The 23,150-nt window shown below is 53.8% G+C and overlaps 2 protein-coding genes across 2 annotated transcripts; both read left to right on the top strand.

The window, feature by feature from the left end:
* Window positions 1-17,637: 17,637 nt before the first annotated feature.
* LOC141972309 (uncharacterized) lies at window positions 17,638-19,188 on the top strand. Its single transcript, XM_074930195.1, has 5 exons — window positions 17,638-17,772; window positions 17,903-18,052; window positions 18,206-18,360; window positions 18,651-18,802; window positions 19,172-19,188. Exons 1-5 carry the CDS (start codon window positions 17,638-17,640, stop codon window positions 19,186-19,188), a joined length of 609 nt encoding a protein of 202 aa, XP_074786296.1.
* LOC141972308 (maestro heat-like repeat-containing protein family member 7) lies at window positions 19,120-21,949 on the top strand. The gene is made up of 7 exons (XM_074930194.1): window positions 19,120-19,309; window positions 19,414-19,590; window positions 19,913-20,068; window positions 20,455-20,556; window positions 20,933-21,035; window positions 21,196-21,255; window positions 21,819-21,949. Exons 1-7 carry the CDS (start codon window positions 19,265-19,267, stop codon window positions 21,947-21,949), a joined length of 774 nt encoding a protein of 257 aa, XP_074786295.1. The 5' UTR covers window positions 19,120-19,264.
* Window positions 21,950-23,150: the final 1,201 nt, after the last annotated feature.

The raw sequence follows: 23,150 nt of genomic DNA, 5'->3' as shown, positions 1-23,150 counted from the left end.
GAGCCCCGCGCGGAGACGGCCGCGGGCGCGCGGGACGCTCCCGCGCAGGCGCACCCGCGGGCACGGGGCGCGGCCCCCCCGCGCAGGCGCGGTCCCGCGCGGCCCCGCGGCGGGGGAGCGGCGGCCGCCCCGCCCGAGCCGGCGGCAGACGGGGACGGCGCGGATCGCCCCGCGGCTCCGCTCCCGCGGTCGGGCTGCGCTCGGGGGGGCGGCCGGGCCGTGCGCGGGGGGGCGCGGAGCGAGGCGCGGGGCCGGCGGGGCGGCGCTGCCGGAGGGGCCGGCGGGGCCGGGGGCGGCCGCTCGGGGCCGGGACGCCGGTTCCTCCGGGCGGGGGATTCCCGCGGGCTCTGCGCGGGGACCCGGGGCGGGCGGCCGGGAACACGCGGGGGGGATCTGCGGAGGGCCTGCGCGTGTTCGTGGGAGAGAGAAACTGCGCGAGGGGCGGATCGAGAGCGCGGAGGAGAGTTAAACCGTGCGAGTAAAATGGGGGCTTCTGGGCGCCAGGGCCGCGTGGAAATTGCACTTTGGGCAAGAGCGAGGTTGAGCGAAGGATCCGTTTTCCCGCTGCTTCTCAGTGGCACCGGGGCTGTGGGTGTTTTCGGGGGTTTTGGAAAGCTGGAGGTGAGCTGTCTCGAGGGAACGCCGCTGTCGGACCCCCGGCGGTACCGGGCGTTCCCCTCCAGACCCATCTGCCGAGGTTCCCGGAGATCTGGTTTGGAGTCTGGCCGGGGATGGCTGTTAATCAAGGGGAGAGTGTAACGGCTCGAGAAACCAGAATGAATGCCCCGGCTGCTGCCGCTGTAAATCGGAAGGAAACGTGTAGAAGTGTCGGAATTCTTTCTGGTGCAGGAGGAACCCCGGGCAGCGGTGCCAGGATCTCTGGGGTCGTGTGTGTCTGGGAGACACCCGCGGTGAAGCGATGCTCCAGACCCTGGGTTTCTGCTCTTGATAACACGTGCCCGGCTGCTCACGTCCCCATAGCAGCCAGGGGTTGTTTCTCTGGTGGACGGAGCTGTTTGGATTGCTGGTGGATTTTGTATGAAATGCGTAAGTGCAGATTGGAAGGGTTTTGCTTCAGAGGCGAGAGCCTGGAGCCTTTGCTGTGAGCTGGCAGCGCTGTGATTTCTCGTGTCCCTGGGCAGAGCCCGGGGTTGAGAAGAGCCCCGCTGCTGTGCGGAGCTGCAGGCGGGCGCACAGGGGACAGGGCTCCAGAAGCCTTCCCTAAATCGACCTCGTAACTAGAATTCAGACCCCAGCTCTTTCCCAGCTCAGGGTACCTGCCCGTGCCTGAGCAGAGGAGACTGGAGATTAAGCTGTTTTTCTGATTTTCTCAGTGCAGCCGTCATCTGCAGCCCTCACTGCGCTTGTCAGCAAGTGCAGCTCCTGCCTGGGGGGACACTGCGGGGTGGATTCCCCTCTGTTAGCCCCCGAGGAGTTACTGTGCCCCCGGAAAGCACAGCTGGTGTGTGTGACCCACCCGCTCTTCCAGAGCCACATGGACATTCCAAGGACCAGCGCACTCATCCCCCTCTTCCAGCAGCTGCTCATCCGGGAGGTAAGAGGGGCAGCGAAGCTCCTGCCCCACGTTTGCCGTGGGGGGTGTGTGGGGTTAGACCAGCACTGCCACGAGGGAGTTGGTTTTGCAGGGAAACTTCCCTGGCTGACAGCTCCTGATGCGAATACCTGCTGAAAGTTTGTCCCATGTTTCTGAAATCAGACCTGGAGCTCAGGAGTGATGAGATCGGCTCTTTTGTGGCGAGATGTAGCCAAAAACTGGTGAAAGACCTGAAGCTCTTCTTTTGAGACCAATTCAAGGTGTTTGAACCAGAGGAGATGAGTTGTGTGTCTAAGAAACCTCTTTTGTGTGAAGCAGGATGTGAGAAACACGGGCAGGGAGGGGTTTGCGAGGTGGCCGGGAGGTGTGAGGAGCATCTGTCCTCCTCAGAAACAAGCTCAGCGTGTGTGCCTATGTCAGAGCACGGTGTCCTGGGGCTGGGGCAGTCTGGAAATAACACGCCGGTTGTTGGGGGGAGGCTGCTGTACTGGGAACCATCCTGACCCGTGATGTTTTGCCGGGAGAACTGTGCTGGGAACAGGCTTGGCTTTCCACCTGACGCTCAGCAGGGTGTGCTGCTCTGCCCTAGGGGTGGAAGGGTCTTAAGCCACCTGGATCTTGCAAAGCCTGGTCTGCACTTCTTCAAACAGAGGCTCTGAGGAGCCTGGGCTGCTTTGTTTGGTGAAATGTGGGCTGGCCTGTGTGGGGGATCTGTGGATCATACCAGAGCCTCTCCGAGGACTTGCATGCTGCTTCTCACCCGTATTGCTGCAGAAGAGCCTGTCAGCGCATGATCTCTGCTCCCTGAGCTTAGCAGTTACGCTTTTCTGCCTTTCCTTTGTGCAGGGCTAATGCAGGTACCTGCTTTCCCTCATTCTTCCCTAGATCTTTGACAGAATCCTGTTTATCTGAGCCATTCGACACGCAGCCGGTGGCTGGGAATCAGTGACCTGGTGACTCCATTCTTTGTTGTGCTCCTCTCGGAGTATGTTGGTAAGTGACTTTTGCTGTTTGAAGCACAGTGTTTGGAATGGTTGAAGCGCTGGCATCAGACAGGTTTGCCTTGCTGGAGGGGATGATGTGTGTGTTCTTCTTTCCCAGAACATGGTTATTTTTAGAGGTAAAATAGCTCCCTAGGTTCTAGGGACTGGGCGGTTTAAAGGAGCAGTTACAGAAGCTAAACCTTTACTTCCCAAGTTGCTGACTCAATTCCCACTCGTGTATTAGTGAGCAGTGTTGCCATCTGACAGCTGCCTGCAGCTCACATCAAAATGAGGTGGTGGTACAAGTCTAGTCCTCGAGGCTGAAGGGAAACCAGAGGAAAGAAAAAAAAAAAAAAAAAGCTCCTCTAATTTGTCCTGCGGGTTGGGGCCCTGTGGGCACCCTTGGCTGAGTGCTAAGAACAGAGATGGGAGAGGCACACGTGGCGTGCTCTGCCTGGAAAGACTGCTCATCCCAGGGAGTAAAGTGACGGGTCCTTTGCAGGTCAGGGTGTGACCATGCTCCAAGGTGCTTCTTAACAGAAGTGACCCCACTAGCCAAATGGGAACCTTAAAATGTGGTGGATGTCATGTGCTTTCTGTTAGCTGAGATTTGTGTACCTGCTGGGTCAATTTTCTTTGAAAAGACTCATGTTTAAAGAAGTTATAATTTCTGAAAAACGCGTACAAATGCTTTGGCATTCCTGAAAGTCCTTATGTCTTCCCAGTGTAACACACTTCAAGGCTTTGCAGGAATAAGGAAACAAAATGTGACCTCTTAGATGAATTGGCTCCTACCTGTGCAGAGACAGCAGCAGATGGTAGATCGATACGGTGCTAATGCGGTGTCGTTATAAGCCCACAGGTGTTACCTCCAGAACTTGCCTGTAATCAGAATATTGCTGATTTCATACCTTGATTTCAAGTCACTAAAAAGCTGCATAGCCCCTCTAGGGGATAAGAAGATTGGAAAGGCAAGATTGGAATGGGCAACACAGGCAAATAATCAGTGATGCCTGAGTTCCAGGAAACAGACACTCTCCTGGGAAAATGTCTTTTCCATCACTTATGGTCACAGCTGCCCACTGATGACCCCAGGGCCAGGGTGAGAGGTTAGATTAAGACCATCAGGGGTGCTGGATGGCACAGCCTGGCTGATTTAATGAGCTGTTCCATAGGTATTGTAACTGATGTGAATTCATCTCTTCACTGCGTGACTGGATCTCATTGTTAGAAGTCCCGCTGCCTGCTCTGGCAGACGGTGCAGCCTGGCAGATCAGCTCAGCAAGCAAGGCTGAGCCACTGGAAAGTGTCTTTTCTTAGGCAGAGTTGTGGTTCTACCTGCTACTTAAATACTTCTCCGTTCTTTCTCTAATTCATGAGGGTGGTATGGGGATGCTGCCCAGTCTTCAGAGAGGAACAAAATCAGAGTTTGTTACAGCGTTGGTCTCTGGGTGAAAAAACAGAGCGGAGGAACTCACCTCACATGGAGCTGGCCCATCTCCTCACTCCTGTGTCCTCACAAGTTTTATTTAGAGATAGACAGATCACATGCCAGCTGTCCCTTGTGAATGGTTAGTGGCAAATGCAGCTCACCCCTCGTGCACAGGAGGATTTGGGAGAGGAGGGATCTGCAGTCAGTGCTGGGAAGGAGAGGGAAGCCCAGGACATGCCTTTCTAGTCAACTTACAGTCCTACTATAGAATCAGCAGACCCTGATGAAAGGGTGAAAAAAGCAAGGGGGTTGATTTTTGAGTCTCTGTTCAGGAAACTGAGCATATTCGATAAAATATGGCTGTGTAGGTACTTAAGCATGTTGGAATATATTGGGCTTGGTTAGTGCTAAAAATACCTTCTTGATTCTTTGTTAGCTTTGTTCTCACTGTAAAGTAATTGATGAGTTTGTCTTTGAACAGTGAGGCTCACCTGGTAATTTTGCAGCATTTAGACAGCTTCGTGGCTGGTTGCCTTTTTTCAAGGCCAGGAGGAGGATATGAAATACGCTGACTGATGCATAACCCTTAGGGGGAGGCACCAGAAGCAAGTCAGGAAGGCAAACGGGAGAGCCAAGTTGCTGAATATACTTCACGTGTCAAATATTCTTCTCAGAAACAAAAGGCATTAGACACGAACAGGACAACTGTCTGTACTCTCACACCATGCGCGGGTTAAATTCTTCCTCTTGGCATGTTCTGTTTGATAAGGACGTTGTTTAAAGTTGATTAAATTAGTTTCACACATCTTGGAAGCCATGGAAAGATGAAGAGCGGCAAAGAGGTGAGATGTTCAGGAGAAACTCACTTTCTGTGATTTCTGGGTTGCCCCATCCCAATGGCATCTCTCTGCCTTGTGTTCCTTCTGAAAAAATCATTAATTCAGATCTCTTTTTTAGTAAAAGCTTTTGTCTCAGAAGACATAAACCTCTGCACTGAGCCTGTGCAAGAGGTAGCCGGTTGTCTTTGCCTGTTACGAGAGAACCCTCTTGCCTGGCAGCTGATGGTGTATGGTGCAGTGGGGTTTAGATTTGGGTGGAAGTGCAGAAGTATCCGGCAGGCCCCTGGTCTCTGTGCTGCCTGGGACGTGGTGACTCGAAGCAGAACCCCTGCAGCAATGACACTGTGCAGATGATGTTCCCCTGCCATCGTGAGCCGTGCCAGCAGCACCTGGACCCCGGAAAGGCGAAGGCACCTGGCACAGGCAGGAGGGGGCTTGGGGGGGTAATGTGCTGTGCCGGGGGGGTAACAGCAGCTTCTGCCCCTCTGCCAGCAGCCTAAACCCGCATGTGGGGCTTCGAATTTTGTCTGTGTACTGGGTAAGAGTTGCAAATTCTGCAGTGTCTCCTCACTATATTTAGTGCGGTGCTGAACTACCCTGGCTCTTTTATTTATTCATTTGACATGTTTTGCATTCATTTTTTACCGTGTGACTGATGAGTAGGGAGGAGAAGAACAAAGTTTTACTCTGAATTCTTGGGGAGGTTTTGGACATTTAAGCCTGTGACAGAACTGCTCCTGATTTGAATAGGAGCCTTGGTGACTGTTGGAACAGATTTATAACTTTAAAATACGCAGGCTGGATTCTCGATGCCCAGCTGAACGTGTTGTGGCACACGTACAATGGAAAGGGAATAACCACGGTGCTGCCAAAAATAAGATTGCCTTTCATTTTCTTTAACTACTTCAATCTGTGCATGAAAAATGATATTTATTCTGCTGTCAACACAGGGATTTTAAATAAGAATCTATATATTGAAAGGATGAAAGCGCTAACAAGCTCATTTAATTTGCAGTGTTCAGAAATATTAACAAACTCCCTTGGTAAGCAGATTCTTCCAGTGATATATTAACGTTTTTTCTCTCGATATTGGTGGCCAGCAGAAAATGGCAGTAGGGAAAATGACGTGGCTTTCTACACATGAATTTAAAGCGATGCTGCAAGGGGCTGTAGGTTCTGTCAGGTTTGCAGACCTCTCAGACCCCTTGAGAGCAGATCGTGCCTTCGGCTGGGAGTGCAAGGTATCGGCTGGGCATCAAACGACCCAGTAGCTATGGCTGATAAATATCAGTGCACATTAAATTTTAATATTTCTCGATACTTAAGTGTGGTTGGGACCCAGAGGATCTATAGCAAACGGCATTTACAAATTGCTGCCCTGTAACGCCCCCGGTAGCCGCAGCGTGCCCGTGGAAGTGCAGACGCTGTGCTGGAATCACTGGCTGGTGGCTGCTCGGATATTTGGGGAAAAAACGGGGTATGTGCGGGCAGAGGCGTGTGTCTGCCAGAGGCAGCCTCTGAAGGGGCTGCGGTTGCTCCCCTGATGTTCCTCTCTCTGTCGGAGGTGAATGAGCTGCAGGTACCTCCCGTGCTCTGGGTTTCGCAGTTTCCAGCCCAGCAGGAGATGTGGGGGAGGGATGTGGGGTGCGAAGGGGCCGCAGGGTTCTGCCTCGGCGTAAGCGCCGACATAACGTGGGGTGGTTTTGTGGGACTTCTCCAGGGGTTTGTAGCTCTGGTTAGTGCAGCGATTGTGCTGCGGGTAGGAGACTCAAGCATCATCATTTGTTACCGTTTTGAAGCTATTTCTTTCTTGAACGTGGCAGCTATAGGCTCTGTGGGAAATGTTGGCCCTGTAAGCCAGTGGCAAAACTGCTGCTGATTTTAATGAGGTCTCTTGATTCTATCCTTAAATAATATTTTGGCGTCTGTTTGGTTTGTACAGCATTTATTTTCATCAGGGAATGATCTTCAGAAGCTACTGAGCGTGTGTGGTTTTGATGGTTTTTGTTACATCATTAAATCAAAGTAAAAGGAATATAGAGAAATTAGTTTGTCAGCTGTTAAGAGCTGACACCACAAATGGCTTCTTTTTATCTGCTAATCTTTATTTTATAGTGAGCAAACTCTGGGGCATCTGCTGAGATGGGGAAGAAAAAGACGTAGAGGAGAGGTGGTGGGGAATGAAAGAAAAATCAGCTGTTCAGCCTTTGTTCTACTCTACCACCAAAGGGCTGTTAGAAGAAATTCAGGCATTAGTCACTTTAGCCACAAGGTAATCTCGATCCTCTCTAAAGCCTCATTTTAAAATTAACATCCTGATCTGGGTCCAGTCTGGTTTTGGGGGCTGACTGTCTGTGGCGGGCCTCAGCCAATTTCACACCAGTCTTTAGTACTGGCTTACGGCCCTCAAAAAGGGTCTAACGTGCAGTTGTTTGTGATAGATTTTGTTACAGATTAAACTGTTATTGGGCAGAAATCGGACCCAGAAGCTGCAAGGCTGTTTTAGAGTGTCAGCTCTGCAGCTCTGCTACGCTTTAATGAACAGAAAAGTTAGTTTGAACTGTTTCCATGTAGTGTTTGACGTGGGCTAGGAGCGTGCAAACAGCCCCCTGAGGTGGCGTAGCTGAAGGCCTAAGAACTTGATTATGCCTCTGACTCCTCTTTGTCAGGAGAGACATCATTTCCACCTCTAACAGTTTCAAATGAAGCGTGTCAGCAGGTGAAGAGGACTAGGCTGTGAATGAAGTGTTTAGCTAACCCACCCGGTGAGTTGCTGACAGGGATACATAACGTTGCCTAGACACGGGAAGGATCAGCTTCGCAGATAAGGATGTGAAAAGCACTGTGGCCGTGACCAGCATCACTTCTTTTCAAAAACCAGTTCTTAAACTTTCAGATTCTAGATGAACAAAAAGGCTGTTTGTGTCAGCGTAATACGAGGAATTAACTCAATTTCAAAGACTGGTCTGTGCTGCATAGTAAGATGAAGTCACTGGTACAGCGTTCATTTTAATAAGGTAAATGAATGAAAATTGCAGGAAAAGGAAGCAAAGATTTAGGTCACTCTTAAAATACATGAAAAAAATAGTGACTTGCTGAGGGGGTGGGTAAGCAATCCCCATCTCACACGGGGGATGAGGCTACAGTATGTCTCTGCATGGGGGAGTGCCGAGCAGAAATAAAGGAGGTGTTTTTCCTGCTGTGTGTTTCGTCAGTGAGACTGCTTGCTGGGATGAGTCGGTTTGGTTTCTTACATTGCCAAATATGATGTCAGCTTGTGGAAGTTTTAAAGAAAATGAAGGGAGCTTATTCAAGAGTCAGAAAATGTTTTAACTTGGGGGTTTAAAAAAAGTCTGCTTGTTTGAGTTAACAGGAAAAAAAAGTAACTTGATAAATATAAATAAAAATACGGAAATGTATGTGCAGGCAAGAGGAAGCTTCTTGAAATAGGGTGGAGTTTAGTTAGTAGCTGGAAGTACAAGAGTTTGTATAAAATCTGAATATGAAGGCACTGGTTAGTGTGGGCTGTTCTGTAGGAGGTGTGAAGCAGTGCTCATCCTGGTTACCCTGTCCCTAAAATCTGAGAAGAGAGCTATTCCTGGGATGCAGACTATCACATGGTAAACTTTCATCCATTCTTTGATGGATGGATGAAAAAGTGATCACTTTCAAAGAGTCCACAGTCCAGGTATCTTCTGTTTAACACTAAAAGATGTTTAATATGGAAGCATTTGCACTGCTCATGCTGATTATTCTGTCCATTAATTCAATTTTTTTCACAGCTTAGAGTAGGCAAATGATCTGGCCTCTTCCATCTTCATGTTCTTGCATATTAGGACTGACTTAAGAAAGCTGATGGAGAGAGTTTAATTAACTTAATTGGTTTTGATGGGCCTTAAAAAAATAAATACGGCTACAGTTCATTTTCTCATAGCAGACTGTTGTGTGCAAGCCTATATATTGAGTGAAATGTGTCTTAAAATCTGTTGGAGGAACGTATGTGGATGCGGCCCAAGGGATAAGATGGCTCAAGTTTTTAGGGTGAAAAGCGGGCTCCAGGACCTGAGCAGCGCTCCCTGCATCCTCGGCAGCAGAGGAGGTGCCCGGGCCCCTGCCCAGGTGTCCTCTGGGTTGTCTCCAGGCGGTGCTGGAGAGGGGTTCGGCTGCGGGGCTGCGGGCGCTGCGGGCACAGCTGTGCTGGGGCTGGGGGGTTCCTGAACCCTGCGCTTCTGTGGGGAGAGTGCGCTCGGAGTCGGGCTTTCCCGAGAGTGCCGAGGGGGAAAGATGGGGCGTTTGTCTAACTCGGAGATCGAGTGACTGTGGGTCTGGCTAACCAGACGCGGATGTTTCTTCGCCCCAGGCGCCAGCTGTGAGGGCAGCTGCTTTCCTTGTTACCCGCTGCCCTTTTGCCTCTTCCCCCCGCGGGTGCCTGCGGGTCCAGGCGCTCGCTGCCCTGTGTCCGCAGCCTGGTCGGGAGGAGCCTCACAGACCCTGCCTGGGCTTTGCTTAGGCTTTGCTCCACAGGCCCGGTGTGAGACAAAGCTTCCCCCTGAATTCACATTTTCCTTACGAAAACGTGCGTCTGATTGGTTCTTCCAGCTCACTGAGGTGAAGGCTGGGTGGCGTCTGTTTAATAAAGTCCAGAATCCCCTGGAGATTGAAGGGGGGAATGTTTATACCGTCCTGTGTCCTGGTGCCTTGGCTCAGTATTTCTGTGGGTGTCGATGCTGACCTGGGGTTTTATAAGAGACTTTGTGCCGTCAGTAGGTGACTGAAACTGTTATGAACACGTTTCCATGTTGAAGTTTTCCTGGACTCTGGTGGATATCTGAATACCTTACCGTAATTTTGCACCCACAGAAAATGAAAGTGAGCTTCATCACTTTTGCCCCTCCAAAAATGAGAGCTGGCAACAGAAATCACTGTGTTGTAAAGGATCTATGAAAGTCCTGAAATCCCACGGAATTACAGATTTTGTTCATTATGTGAAGCCTATTGATTACCCTTAACGGCAGAGGGATTTTTTTTTAATTAAAAAAGGACAAGTAATGACTGCATAATCAGCATAGAGTATCTTCTGTGTTGGTCTGTTGGTGCTTTTACTTCAAGAGGCAGCTAAGAATAGAGGAATGTCTGTGAGAGGCACCTGGTTGTAGTAAAGATCACCCGGAAAGCCAATGTGTATGAACAGGTTAGTTGTAAGTAAAAGCTCACTTTGTCTTTTAGATTTTAGCTTTAGTACACACCTTTGCTTAAATGTGCTCTCCCCTTCTTTTAAAGCCTTCTCCATTTTTGTGTGTGGAGCTTTCTCTATGATAGTTTATACTAATGTTTTAGAATTTTGGGGGGAAATAGGGCTGAAGCAGCTAATACTTTTTTTTTTTTTTTTAAGACCAGTCTGAATAGGTGTAATTGAACATCTGGTTCATCGCCTCAGTAGGCAGCAATTCCACTGACGTTCTTGTGTCTCGTTGCACTGTCTGGTGACACCTGGTTAACATGTTAGCTGACGGCTGATCTGATCTGATCAGTGGTGAAGTTCCCAAGGCTGCCAAGTTAATGCCCTGTTTATACGAGTACCAGCAATCCAGTATCACACACAGGCCTAGACTTTTAGTCTTTCCTTGAACAGAGAAACAACTCTGCCTTGTTTTCTGTCTGCTCATGCTGAGAAACTTAGCTTGGAAACAGGTTTTGGTGTTTTGTTTTTTTTTTTTTTTCTTGGCAGTTTAGACCTTGAAGGAATGGTAAATACTGTGATCAGAGCAGGAGGTCTGAAGTTTTTTGAGAACGTGAGGTCCTGGTTGCTGCTTATTAAGAAAGCTGAATATTGGCTAAGAGGAATTTTAGAAAAAGTGACATCATGATGCTGAGATCTCTTAATAATTACAAGCCCAAATTTTTTTAACCATCTGAGTAACGGGTCTGATTTGTTTGTATATTTTTTTAGGAAATTATCAGAGTGGTGCTGTGAACAGTAGCCCTAGCAGCTTTTCAGAGGTTAAGGCATCTGTGCAGCCTAAAAAATGTATTCCAGAAGAGTAGACTGTTATCTCAAAAGCCATGCTTGGGCTATTGCATATGCAGATAAAGCTGTGCTTTCCAGTATTTGAGTAGGCATGGTGTTGATCCCTGGTCAGTCAGGGCTGTTGTGGCTTGAGGCCAGAGGGCAACTGAGCACCGCGGATCTGCTTGCTCCCTCCTTCCCCCTCAGGAATGGGAGGGAGAAAAGAAAGCAAAAGGCTCAGGAATCAAGATATAATGCTATAGTTGGATATAATGATATATATAGATATATATCTACTATAGATAATAATAGATAAAAAATGTAATGATGTGATCACATATATAACCAGATATATTTATCTGATTCAATGATTATCCCGAGCCCATCAGAAGCTCAAATGAAAACATGTACGACTCTTTCCACCCAAATAAGCCTTTTGAGTTCAAGTCCTTCCCTCTCAGACTGCCCAATTAAAGCCAAAACTAGGGTGGAAAAGAAAAAAATCTAGCAAGATCAGTCATCTGCTGTTGTTCTAAGTTTGTACTTGAAATGGTTGTGCCCCAAAGATGGAGTTCCTGTATGAAATCTTCATATACTTCATGCAATCTATACTTCAGCCCTAAAGGCAGAACTCTCAGTTATTTCAGTGTGACCAGGGTTTAGGGCTTGTGTTCATCTCTTCAAAGGCACAGATAAAAATCTTTAAACTTAGGGAGCCCAACTCATGAAACTTAGCACGAACATGTACTGAGCTACTTTTGTAAGCCAGGGCTGTGAAAATCAAGAAAATAGGGAGTTAACTGGTGGGGGCGCATACATCCCACTGCCAAGCCGTATGTATTCCTCCTGAGAACTACATCTGGCTACTCCAAAATACCTCAGAATATTTATAAAGGAATAATTTTATGCTGTTGCTGGGGAATACGCTAATACCAACAACATGAGTGTGTTGGGTTATGTGAGACGGGGGGAGAGTTTGCTGCTCCTGTATGTGGCCAGCCATCTGTAGCAGAATGTTTTAAAAGAAGCTGGAATCACCAAACAAAGCCAAAACAATCAAAAACCCCTGTGAAAAATGTTTCTTATATGGTCTGTGTTACTATGCCTTCTTTAGGCAGTTTTAACAATCTAGTTAATTAATTTTTAGGTGCTAAGATTGCCTCATTCCAAGAGTGAGATTTTAGCTAGCAAGTTTCACCTGCCTTTGGCCCAAGATCATTCATGTTAAACGAAGCCCTGGGCAAAGCCCCTGCCAAAGCGTTGGGCATGTTACAGGATCCAAAAATGTACAGGCAGGTTCAGAAGCTGAAGGGTGATTGACGGAAGCATTGCTTTCCTCTTCTCGTGAGTACCTCCAGGGTCCTTCTGTGTCCCCTACATACTACCTGAACAGCAGGGGTCACGTTTGTGAGGTGCAGGTGGATGGGCCAAACAAAAGGGAACCAAACCTCTGTCGCTACCGGTTTCTCTCCTGGCAGGGGCAGTAGCTTAAATCCCCTTTACAAGCTGTTGCCTTAATGAAGTTTCTAGGAACTTGAAAATGTTTTGAGACCTCTATTACTTTAACAAATTTTGGCTAAATTTGGCCAATAGCGGTTATAGGATGCTAGCCCAAGGAACGGGCAACTTACTGGAAAGGTTTTATTTCCCAGAGGATGGCAGTGCTGAAAGGCAGTCAGCAGCTTGTTCCTGCCCAAACTGGGTTCAGAGCAGCTGTTGCTATGAGAGGGATGCATGCAGATGTCAGAGAAACTCAACTTCTGTTGCAGTCAAATGAAACATTTGACAGTTGTGGCCTAGAATTTCTGAGAAAATAAAACTCAAAAATGATGAATTACAGATGCTAGTAAGATTTCTGTAGTTGCAGCTAACTGGATGAAAGGCTGTAACCATCCTGAGCCCCAAGAGAATATTCCAGAACTTGCATTTGTGGGTAATAAAACAGTAATTCAAGAAGATGAAAGGAGATGCGTGAAAATGTCTTGTCAGAGACAGTAATGGTGCAAAGGACTGTAAGTGGACAAAGGACATAAAAACCTGAAATGGTTTTGACACACCTAGCTCCCCCCATTGTCTTGGGATCAAGCTTAAATGCCCACGTTAGAGAAGTTTTTCAGAGCTTTTTTTACTTTGTTGATTTTGGGGACATGGAATGTCTTCAGTGTAGAATACCAGACTTCCTAATGCAGGCTCAAGCCTGGAATGTCACAGACGAGGTGCCCAGCCTTTATTTCCTTACATGACAGGGACTGTGCTGTTTCAGTCAGCCCGTCTTGCCCACTTCTCCTGCGAGCACCCTCGTGTTGCCACGCGTCCCTCCCCTATGGAGGGTGCTTTCCATCAGACCCTTACTTTGCTTTGCCTGATCTGTTTCTGTCTTGCTGCTCTTATTAGCCATCATCAACGGGAAGTCAATCGGCATCCTCGTTTGCTCCCTTCTCTTAAAGCAGCCCTAATATGTCCCCTCCAAACTTACTATCTAATAATTTTACATATATTCTGGTGCAGTTTTTTGACATTTCCACCCTCAGCTCTCTTGTCTCTACTTGAATTGTGAAAGGTTTTTTGGACAGGGTTTGGCTTGTGTGGTGGTGCAATTCTTACCCCTCCCTGCCCTCCTTGTTGGGCTGCTTGGTGCCAGGTGTGATTCCATCCACATCCCCCCGAGCCATACACCATCTGTGGAGATAAGGACTGATAACCTTGAGGAGCCTGGCTCCTGCCCCCCCAATTGCTTGGAAAAGGTTATACCGGCCCATCACCTCCTGATGGCCTGACACCCCTGTGCCTGGGATGTGGTCAGATGGAACAATAACAGGGTTGCGTGTTATTCAAATCCTTGTGCAGCTGCCGGAAGGCACCAGATGGGATTTGACAAAAGTCAGTTATCTTGGATCCTATAAACTGCGACCCCCAGAGAGACCCTTTGAGCTCTCCTGGATGGCAGCGGGCTGTGACCAGCATCTCCCCTGAGCTGGGAGCCTCTCAGGTGTCGTCTGCTCCAGACGGCCGGCCGGGGCGAAGTCCCCCCGCTCGAGTCTCGATGATCGCCCGTTGAGGAATGCCAAGGCATTGGGAGTATTTGCTCTGAACTCGAGGGGGAAATTTTCTTTGAGCTGCTTCTATTTCACCTGTTCATTGGTGTGTGTGTGTGGATACGTTCCTTGCCCTTGTTCCTGTGTGCTTGTCCCTTTTGTGTTCATTTTACCGAACCCAAACCCCTTTGTTCCTGTATGTACCTGTCTGGTTTGTGTATGCGCATGTACCTATGTGTATAAATTAAGGTACCGTTAAGTAAGTTACAGTGAATATTGTCATTTTAGAACCTGAATAAGTTGCTTTTCTTTCTGAGCTATTTTGTATTGACAAATAGTTGTTAGTTATTAATAAATCTAGATTATTTTTCTAAATCATTACCGTGTCAATACTTTCATCCGCGACAGGGGGATATGGGGGTGTGATTTGGTGGGATATCGGGGTGTTTGGGGGAGATATGTTGGGGTGATTTAGGGGCATAAGGGGGGGTTGGGGTGATTTGGGGGGATATGTGGGCTTGGGGGATATTGGGGGTGATTTGGGGTGATATGGGTGGTTTTGGGGGTGATTTGGTGGCATATGAGTGGTTTGGGGGCACATGAAGACGTTTTAGTGGTGATTTAAGGTATATGGTCGGTTTTGGGGTGGTTTGGGGGTATTATGTGGGATATGGGGGTATATGGGGAAGTTTTGGATTGATTTGGGGGACCTGGATCGATTTTGGGATGATTTGGGTGGATATGGTGGGGTTGATGGAATATGGGGAAGTGATTAGGAGGAGTATGGGGCAGTTGAGTTGATTTGGGGGAAGATGAGGGAGTGGGGGATATTTGGGGTGATTTTGGGGAATATGGGTGGTTTTGGGGGTGATTTGTAGGGATATGGGGGCTGTTTGGGGGATATATGTTGGGGTGATTTCAGGGCGTAAGGGGGATTTGGGGGTGATCTGTGGGGATATGGGCTGTTTTGGGGGCATTTGGGGGGATATGTGGGGTTGTAAGCATTTGGGGGGATATGGGGTGGTTTTGTGGTGATTTGGTGGTATATGGGAGTTTTGGGTGGTATGGGGGCAGATTTGGGGAGATATGGGGGGATTTGGGGGGATATGGGGGATATAAGCATTATTTTGGAAGGATATATGGGTTTTGCGGTAATACGGTGAAGTTTTGAGGAGATGGGGGCGGATTTGTGAGAGTTATGCAGTTTAGGGAGGGTTTGGGGGATCTGGGGAGGTATTGGGGGTGCTTTAGGGGATATAGGGGTGTTTGGGGTGATTTGGGGGATAGAGAAGGATTGGGTGTATAGTGGGTTTGTGGGTGATATGGGGGTTTTGAGGGAATATGGAGGGATTGGGGTGATTTGGGGGTGTATTGTGGTTTTTGGGGTGATATGGGGATCTGTGGGGAAGTTTTGGGGTGATTTGGGGGAATATGTGGTATTTTGGGGTGATTGTGGTGGATATGGGGGGTTGTTGGTATATGGGGGTGATTTGTGGGCATATGGGTGTTTTGTGGGGTGACTGAAGGGGATATAGGGGGTGTTTGGGGGAGATGTAGTGGGGTGATGTGGAGTCATGGGGGGGATTGGGATGATTTGGGGGGATATGGTTGGGTTTTGGGGTGATTTGTTGGGCTACAGATGAATTTGGGGGCATATGGGGAGGTTTGGGGCTGATTTAGGGTATATGGTGATTTGGAGTGACTTGGGGGTATGTGGGGGCTTTTGGAGTTGATACGTGGAATATGGGGAGGTTCAGGACTGATTTGGGGGGATATTGGGGGTTTGGCGGGATATGGGGTTTTGGGGTGATTTGGGGGCATATGGTGGGGTTGGTGGGATATGTGTGGTTTTGGGGTAATATGGGTGATACGGGGTGATATGGGTGTGTTTTCACAGAATCCCCGAATCATCCGGGCTGGAAAAGCCCTTGCAGCTCCTCCAGCCCCACCATGACCCTCCCCCTGACCCTTCCCAACTGCCCCAGATCCCTCAGCGCTGGCTCAGCCCGACTCTTCAACCCCCCCAGGGATCCCGGGGACTCCCCCCTGCCCTGGGCAGCCCATTCCAACGCCCAACAGCCCCTTCTGCACAGAAATCCTTCCTCAGAGCCAGCCTGACCCTGCCCTGGGCAGCTTGAGGCCATTCCCTCGGGGCCTGGCGCTGGGGCCTTGGCTCCAGAGACTCATCCCCCCTCTCTGCCCCCTCCTGGCAGGGACCTGCAGAGGGTGATGAGGTCTTTGGGGTGATACGTGGGCTATGGGGGTATATGGGGAATAGTGGGGGTGATTTGGGGGGTTATGGGGGGTTTTGGGGTGATATGGGGATGTTTTGGAGTGATTTGGGGGGATGTGGGTGTGTTGTATTGATATGGGGGAAGATTTGGGGGAATATGGGGGGTTTTTGGGGTGATTTGCTGGGACATGGAGTGATTAGGGGGATATGGGTGTGTTTGGGGCTATATGGGGAGGTTTTGAGGTGATTTGTGGGGATTTGAGGAGATATGGAGGGGTTTGGGGAATTTGGAGGGGTTGTGCGGGGATATGGGGAGGTTCTGGGGGTGATTTAGGGGTATGTGGGCGTTTTGGGGTGATTTGGTGGGATATGTGTGATTTGGAGTTATATGGGATATATGGGGGTGTTTTGGGGGCATTTATGGGGTTGTGGGCATATTTTATATCTCATATTTTTGGGAGGGAAGGTGGTTTCTCCCTCTCTGGCTAATGGACTGGAAAGAAGCTGATCTCTGGCTCTCTGGCTAAGGCTTAGGACACAAAGTTGGCCTCTGGCTACTTTGATACTTTGGACTTCAGACTCCGCGGGCGGGGCCGCGTCCGCGCACGGTCCCCGCGCCGCCGCCGCCGGGCGCTCTCCGGGGCTGGAGCGGCGCCGCCCGGCCCTGCCCGCGCTGCCCGCGCTGCCCGCCCCCCCGCAGCGCCGGCCGGGCCGCGGGCGGGGCTCGGTGCGAACGGGCCATGCACAAGGCGACCGCTCGCCCCGCACCGGCCAACAGCCCGCTCCCGGCCGGTGACCCCGACAGAGCGGAGATCCCGCCGCCGCCAGACACGGCCCCGGGGCTGTGCTCCCTCCCGGCCGGAGAAAATTAACTCTCTCCCAGCCAAAACCGGGAAACTCTTGCCGAGGTGAAAGCTACTCGGGCCGCGGGGGAGAGACTGGGCACGGGCGAGCGAACGCCGCGGGTGACCGCCAGGGAGAGACGGGGCAGGCTGGAGGGTTTCTGTCGGATCGCAGCGGAAGGTCCGGGCTCCGTGCCGGGGTGTGAGAACCTCTGGGACCAGCCGGGGGGCAGGAAGGTGCTGAGGGGACACGATGGGGGCCAGGGGGTCCCCGCCCCGCCCAGCGGAACCCTGCCCCACCCGGCCTGGGTGACGCGTCACAATGTGACCCCTTTGTGACATCGCTCCGTGTCACCCCCGGCACCGTATCTGAGCAGCGCAGCCCCGCAGTGCCTGACAAGACGGGGAAGGGACAGGGCGGGAGCGCAGCGAGGAGACTCCTGAGCACAGCCCGCGTCTTTTCCCGTCGCTCCCTAAAGCTGAACCCCCACCGTCCCTCAGCCGTTTCTGAGGATGGCAGAGAGACCCCCCAGCAGCCCCAGGGTGGTTTGGGAGGAGGTGGGGGCTCCCCAGGAGAGCAGCTCTCTGCCGGAGCCCTGCGAGGTGTCCCTGGTCCAGGCCCTGCGGATCGGTGAGCGAGGGGGCCGATGCCAGGACCCCGTTTCCCCCGTTTCAAGCTCTTTTCACCCCTTGGGAGGCTGGTTGGCCGAGATGGCCGTTGTCTCACCGACTCCTCCGTGTTTCCGTGTAGACGAGACGCTGCCAGAGGAGATTCCAGAGGAAGCGGGATGGGATTCTGAGGGCGCCTGGTTGCTTTCTTTACTTGACTGCAGCGACATGGGAACGGTAACGAGCTCCCCCCTCGCCGGGACCCTTGTCCGTGTCATCGGCTTGTGCGAGCAAAGGGACCCAGAGGTGGTCGAGCTGCTCAGCCAAGCTCAGCGTGACACGCCTTCCCCCGTCCTTCCTCCCGTAGGTGTTTGGCGAATACTTCCGGCCTTCGCAGAAGACGGACGTTCTCCTCGTGGGCATCGAGGCCTTGACGGCAGACGATGCGCACGACAGGCAGATGGGCGGTGACATCGTGGACATGGCCATGACAGACCCCGTGTCCTGGCTGACGGATGTAAGTGCCCCGTGGCTGGACTGTCCTTCTGTGCCAAGACGTGTCAAATCTTCCCTCCTGCCCTAACCCGGCTCTCTCGGGCACCCAAAGCCAGGTCAAGGCAGCAGGGAGGGGTGGGAAGGGCAGCACCATCCTCACCCGTGTCCCCTCCAGGTGCCAGAAATCCTGAGACACATCCACAGAAATGTGGAGCACATCCACACGGAGCCAGCCCGGCGCAGCCTGCACTCGCTGCTGCTGCTGCTGACGGAGTGGAGCCCCAGGGAGGTGGTCAGGAGCCTGTTGGGCATCTCTCCAATGAGTGACAGGTACCGGCCCCGACAGCCTTGAGGGCTCGTTCCCCACGGGGAGAGTGGCCCAGAGGCCGTCTGGCTGCCAGACCCACAGAAAACTGCGGGCTATCCCCGAGGGGCAGGGCTCTCCATCCCACCACGCTTCCCCCTGCAGCCAGAGCCGGCCCAAGCGGAGCCCGTGCCCCGTGGGAACAGAACCTCACCCCCTCTGCCTCCCCGGGCACCCCGAAATGAGAGGGTGGGCAGGGCCGGGGTCTGGAGGCGCCGAGGCAGCTCTGCTGAGCGAGTTGGCTCTGGCTCCGCAGGGCGGCCGTGGCCATGTGGGAGGTGCTGGTCTCCGTGCCCTGGGCTCTGCGGAGAGTCATGTCGGAGCTGCTCGGCGTGCTGCAGGACTGGCGGCTGAGCAGGGTGTTCAGCTCTGCCACGGAGGACGCCTGCATCTACCCCTTGGCTGTGAGTGACCCACGCCCAGCCCCACCGCTCTGCCTTCCTCCTCCTCCTCCTCCTCCTTCCCCTGCTCAGCACCAGCCAGACCCCCGTGCCACAGGCTCAGGGCCACCCCGTGCTGGTTTGGCCCCACCAAGCCCGTCCCGGCACAGGCAGCGCTCTGCCCTCCCCCCTGCCTGCGTCCCCCTGCCCAGCTCCGCAGCCTGGAGACCCCGGGAAGGGGCAGAAACCAGCGTCGAGGCGGTTGCTGGTCCTGGGTCAGAGACGTGGGGACTCGGAGGTGGCTTCAAGGGGAGAGGAGACCCTTGCCATGGAGCGTGCTGGTGCGGGGAGGGAGCCCTGCAGCTCTGCTGGTCTCTCACCGCTGTCTCCATTGTAGCTCCTGGCCTGCGCTAACATTGACACGGAGGAGTTTGCTGCCCTCTACAAGGCCCAGAGGTACCTGAGGCGTCCCAGCCCGGTGTTCCTTTCGATGGTGCTCACGGGCCTCAACACGCTGTCGAAAACACCTGAAATGGTGAGTGGGGGGTCGGCAAGGGGAGCCACATCGGCAGGTGGGGGCTGGGGCGGTGGGGGGGTCTTTCACCGCTTCACAAAAAGGCAACGGTGTGTTTCGTACAGGCCAGAAAACTCGCGGTGCTGCTCCCCGACATCCTGGAGACCCTGACAGATGCCAATGCCAATGTCAAGACGAAGGCCCTGGTGTTGTTCATCAGCGTGATGGGTCACATGGAGAGGGAAGAGGCCAACCTCATCTCCCTGAGCCTGGCGGAGAAGCTCCTGCCCCTCTTCGATGATGTAAGGCTGCCGTGGGCGCCTGAGCCGAGGCGATGGCTGCAAGGTGGCTGCCCTTGAGTGTGGCCATGCGGGAAGCGTTTGGGCAGGGGTCCCCCCCTTGCTCCTCTTGTGTAGCCTTTGGGGGCTCTTCCCCTCCCCGCTCCTCTTCCGCGGCCTTTCAGGGCTCCGGGGCCTTGAGCCGCAGCTGCAGGTCTGGCCGACGGCTCCTGCGTTCAGGATCCGGCCCCAGAGCAGCTCCTCTCCCCTGGCCACGCTAACGCCCCTGCTCCCTGTGGGCGAGGAGCGGCTGGTGCTGAGCTCCCTCTGTCCTCCTCCCTGCCAGGAGTGCAGCCGCGTGCGGGAGCTCTCCATCCGCCTCTTCCAAGACATGATGAAGACCGTGGTGGGGAGAAACAAGAAAAAAATGTTGAAGACAGTGCAGAGTGTGCTGCTCCCACTGTTACTGCACACCAACGAGGAGATCGAGAGCGTGGCCAAGGTGCAGTGACAGCGATTGGTGTCACGGGGAAGGGTGTGCTGACACCACGGGGGTGGCCTGGGCCTGAGGGACAATGGGAAGGTGTCACCGCAGGGTCCCGCTGCACTGGTCCCCGTGCTGCAGAGCTGGAGGGGGAGGTGGGGACCCCCTGCCCCACAGGAAGGGTCCCTGCAGCCCCAGCACGAGCAGGGCCAGAGAACCTGGCACAGGCAGTTCCCTGCTCAGCCGGGGCCGGCTCCCAGAGCGCGGCATGGCCCCAGCAATGAAGGGGAGCCGGTCCCGGGATCACCCCGTGCCCCCAGCTCAAAGCCAGGCCCAGAGCAGGAGGATGCCAGGTCTCCTTCCCTGGGCTCTGGGGCCATCTCCCAGCCTCTGCTTCTCCGCAGGCTTCCCGGGACACCCTCCACGCTTCTGCCAAGTTCCTGGGCCTGAGGAGGCTCAGCTCTGTGGCCAAGACAGGGCAGACACCCCTGATCGGAGAGTGCTTGGTGAGGACAACCCCCAAACCCCCGGGGCGGGCTGGACGGGGGCTGCAGCCGTGCCCGGGGGGGCTGTGCCGCTCTGCATCGCCGCCCTGCCCCGGCCCCGCTGCTCCAGCTGCAGCCTCCTTCCCTGCCCTCCAGCACGCAGCCCCCAGGGGCTCTTCTCCAGGAGAGCCCGGCCCAGCTGGGCCCTGGCAGCGGGACAGAGGGGTCTCGGCACCCCCAGCCCCCTCTGCCCGCGGCTCTCTCTGGCCCCCAGCCCCACGGGGCTCCTGGCTGGGAGACGGGAGTCACTGGGAGGGAGCTGGGGTGCTGGCGGGAGGGACTGGTCCGGACTGCTGTGGAGGGTCCGCACCAGCCCCGTGCCCTTGTGCTCCCTCAGATAACGCACAGGAGGAGCAGGGTGGAGGAGTATCTGCTCCAGAGCCTGCCCTACCTGAAGGACCCTCAGGCCACCGTGCGGGAGGAGGCCGTCAGGTTCATCGGTGAGTCCCCAGGGACCCATTTCTGGCCGACCAGACCCAGTCGCCACTGGTGGGGCTCGCTGGGGGTCTTGATGGGTCCCAGAGCCCTCAGGAGCTGTCCTTGCCGGGGGACAGCCCTGCCCAGGGGGAGCAGAGCTCTGACATTAGCTCTGTGCCCCAGGTCTTGCTGCGCGGCGCCAGAGCATCCTCAGCCAGGAGAGGCTGTGGCACATCTGCGATGGTGAGTAGGGGACAGAACCCGGGCAGGTGCTGCCGTGCCCAGCCCCGCCCCAAGAAAACGCTCCGGGGGCAGAGGAGTAGTTTCAGAATGTTTTTTCAAGAGCAGTTGCACAAAGTTGTGTGTGTCTTTGACACACAGGTTAGCATATCTCTTTAGTAAGGTCTTGAAATGGGAGGAATTTTGTTTTCTCCCCAGAAAGGAAGGGAATTTGTGGGGGAAGGACAGCCATCTCTGTCCTGCCCCTTGCCAGGAGGCTGATGATGTCCAGACTCCACACTGATGCTCAGATCAATACACGGGCTCGTTGAGGCCACACACAACTCTAGACCAGCTCGTATGGCAAACAGAAAAATGACTCTGTGGTCTGGCCCAGTCCTGAGCTCCTTTGTGTGTCGGAGGCTCACGGGTCATTCCTGAGCAGCAGCTTCAGGCGCTCTGGTTCTCTCACCGGCTCCTCCTGGCCAGGGAAGAAGATGGATGGGGCTGGCATGGGCTGGGGGGGGGTCCTGGGGGTCTCTGCAGGCACTGGGGGCTCACGTCTGCTCTGCTCCCTTCTCTCCCAGCGCTCCTGCCCTTGGGGAAAGACACTGAACTCTCCATCAGGTCCCTGGCAGCCAAGACCATCTCGGTCCTGACCATAGAGCAGAGTCCGACATCGAGATGGAGCCTGCGGTCGCTGTGCTGCTGGCTCTGATGAGCCTTCAAGAGACCAAACGCTCTGGAAACAGGCTGTCCTTGAATAATTATTTTTTTTAAAATAAAGCTGGAGCCACAAGCCGCTGGGACTCCGTAGCGTCCTTCCCACGGGGACCCCCCTGAGTGTGCTGAGCAGGGTCCCCCCCGGCCTCTGCCGCTGCCCCCAGGACCGCACACCCGCACCCAGCCCGGAGAGGAGGAGGAGGAGGAGGGAAGCTTGGGCCCATCCTGCCCCTCCTGAGACACCTCAGGGCACAAAAAAGCTCCCGTGCGCCGAGCTGGCACGTCGCCATTTGTCCCAGCACCAAATCCTCTCTTGTACTGGGGAGCTGGGCTGGATTTCACTGGGCACTGGTTAGTTGTTAGAACATTCTAAGGCCAAACTGGGGCATTCTGGGGTCCAAAGAGAATTTTGGGGCAAAGTTTGGGGGCTTTTGGGGGTGCTGGTGCAGCGCTGCCCGCCCCTGCCCGCGCTGCCTGCGCTGCCCGCACCCCCAGCAGCGATGGCCGGGCCGCAGGCGGGGGGCGCTGGGCGGGGGTTCGGTTTCTCCCGGCACTGTCTGGGCTCGTCCTGCCCAGCGCGGCCGCGCTGAGGCTCCTCCAACCCCGGGGTGCTGAGCGGGGCAGTGCCAGGGGCCCAGCGCCGCCCCCCGCTGTCTGCTCGGCCCCGGGGTGCAGAGGGGGTTCAGGTTTCTCCCGCCGTGGCTGGCAGCTCCCGGCAGCAGAGGACTCCCTGAGCCACGGCCTGGCTGCGGCGGGCGCGGGAGCAGGGCACGGGGCTGGGGGTGGGTGTCATTCTGGGGTCTCTCGTTGCCAGGCGCCCCCAGACGGCGTCGAACCGGGGAAGCTCCGCTCGATGCGTTCACCGGCCCGTGACGCCCTTGCTGGAGCTCCCTTCGGAACACACAAGTTGTTCTGTGTCTGGGCGCTGCCGTCCCCGCCCCTGCAGCCCCACCAAACCCACCACGACATTTGGGTGCCCTGCCAGTCTGCCGAGAGCCCGGGCAGAAAGAGCCGTTCTGCCCCGCGGGGATGTCCCAGGGGACGTCAGCACGAAGCGCAGGACAGCTGTATCCTGCCACCCCTCTGGAAACGACACCCCCCTTGGAGAGAGCTGAGAGGTCACACCCAAGCCGGCGCTGAGGGCCCTTTCTCCGTGCCCCGTCTGCTGGCAGAGCACGGAACCAGAAACGAGACTG

Source organism: Athene noctua, chromosome 32 (assembly GCF_965140245.1).
Source record: "Athene noctua chromosome 32, bAthNoc1.hap1.1, whole genome shotgun sequence".
In the NCBI taxonomy this organism is placed as follows: Eukaryota; Metazoa; Chordata; class Aves; order Strigiformes; family Strigidae; genus Athene; species Athene noctua.
Note: the sequence above shows the minus strand (reverse complement) of the source record. Positions and strands in the feature narration are given on the sequence as shown.

Excerpts from the sequence above, each read along its gene's own strand:
- LOC141972308 (XM_074930194.1), top strand. The coding sequence starts at position 19,265 with ATGGTGCTCACGGGCCTCAACACGCTGTCGAAAACACCTGAAATG. Across the intron at positions 19,310-19,413 it reads TGTCGAAAACACCTGAAATG|GCCAGAAAACTCGCGGTGCT; the intron begins GTGAGTGGGGGG and ends TGTTTCGTACAG. Across the intron at positions 20,557-20,932 it reads CCCTGATCGGAGAGTGCTTG|ATAACGCACAGGAGGAGCAG; the intron begins GTGAGGACAACC and ends GTGCTCCCTCAG.
- LOC141972309 (XM_074930195.1), top strand. The coding sequence starts at position 17,638 with ATGGCCGTTGTCTCACCGACTCCTCCGTGTTTCCGTGTAGACGAGACG. Across the intron at positions 17,773-17,902 it reads ACTGCAGCGACATGGGAACG|GTGTTTGGCGAATACTTCCG; the intron begins GTAACGAGCTCC and ends TTCCTCCCGTAG. Across the intron at positions 18,053-18,205 it reads CCGTGTCCTGGCTGACGGAT|GTGCCAGAAATCCTGAGACA; the intron begins GTAAGTGCCCCG and ends TGTCCCCTCCAG.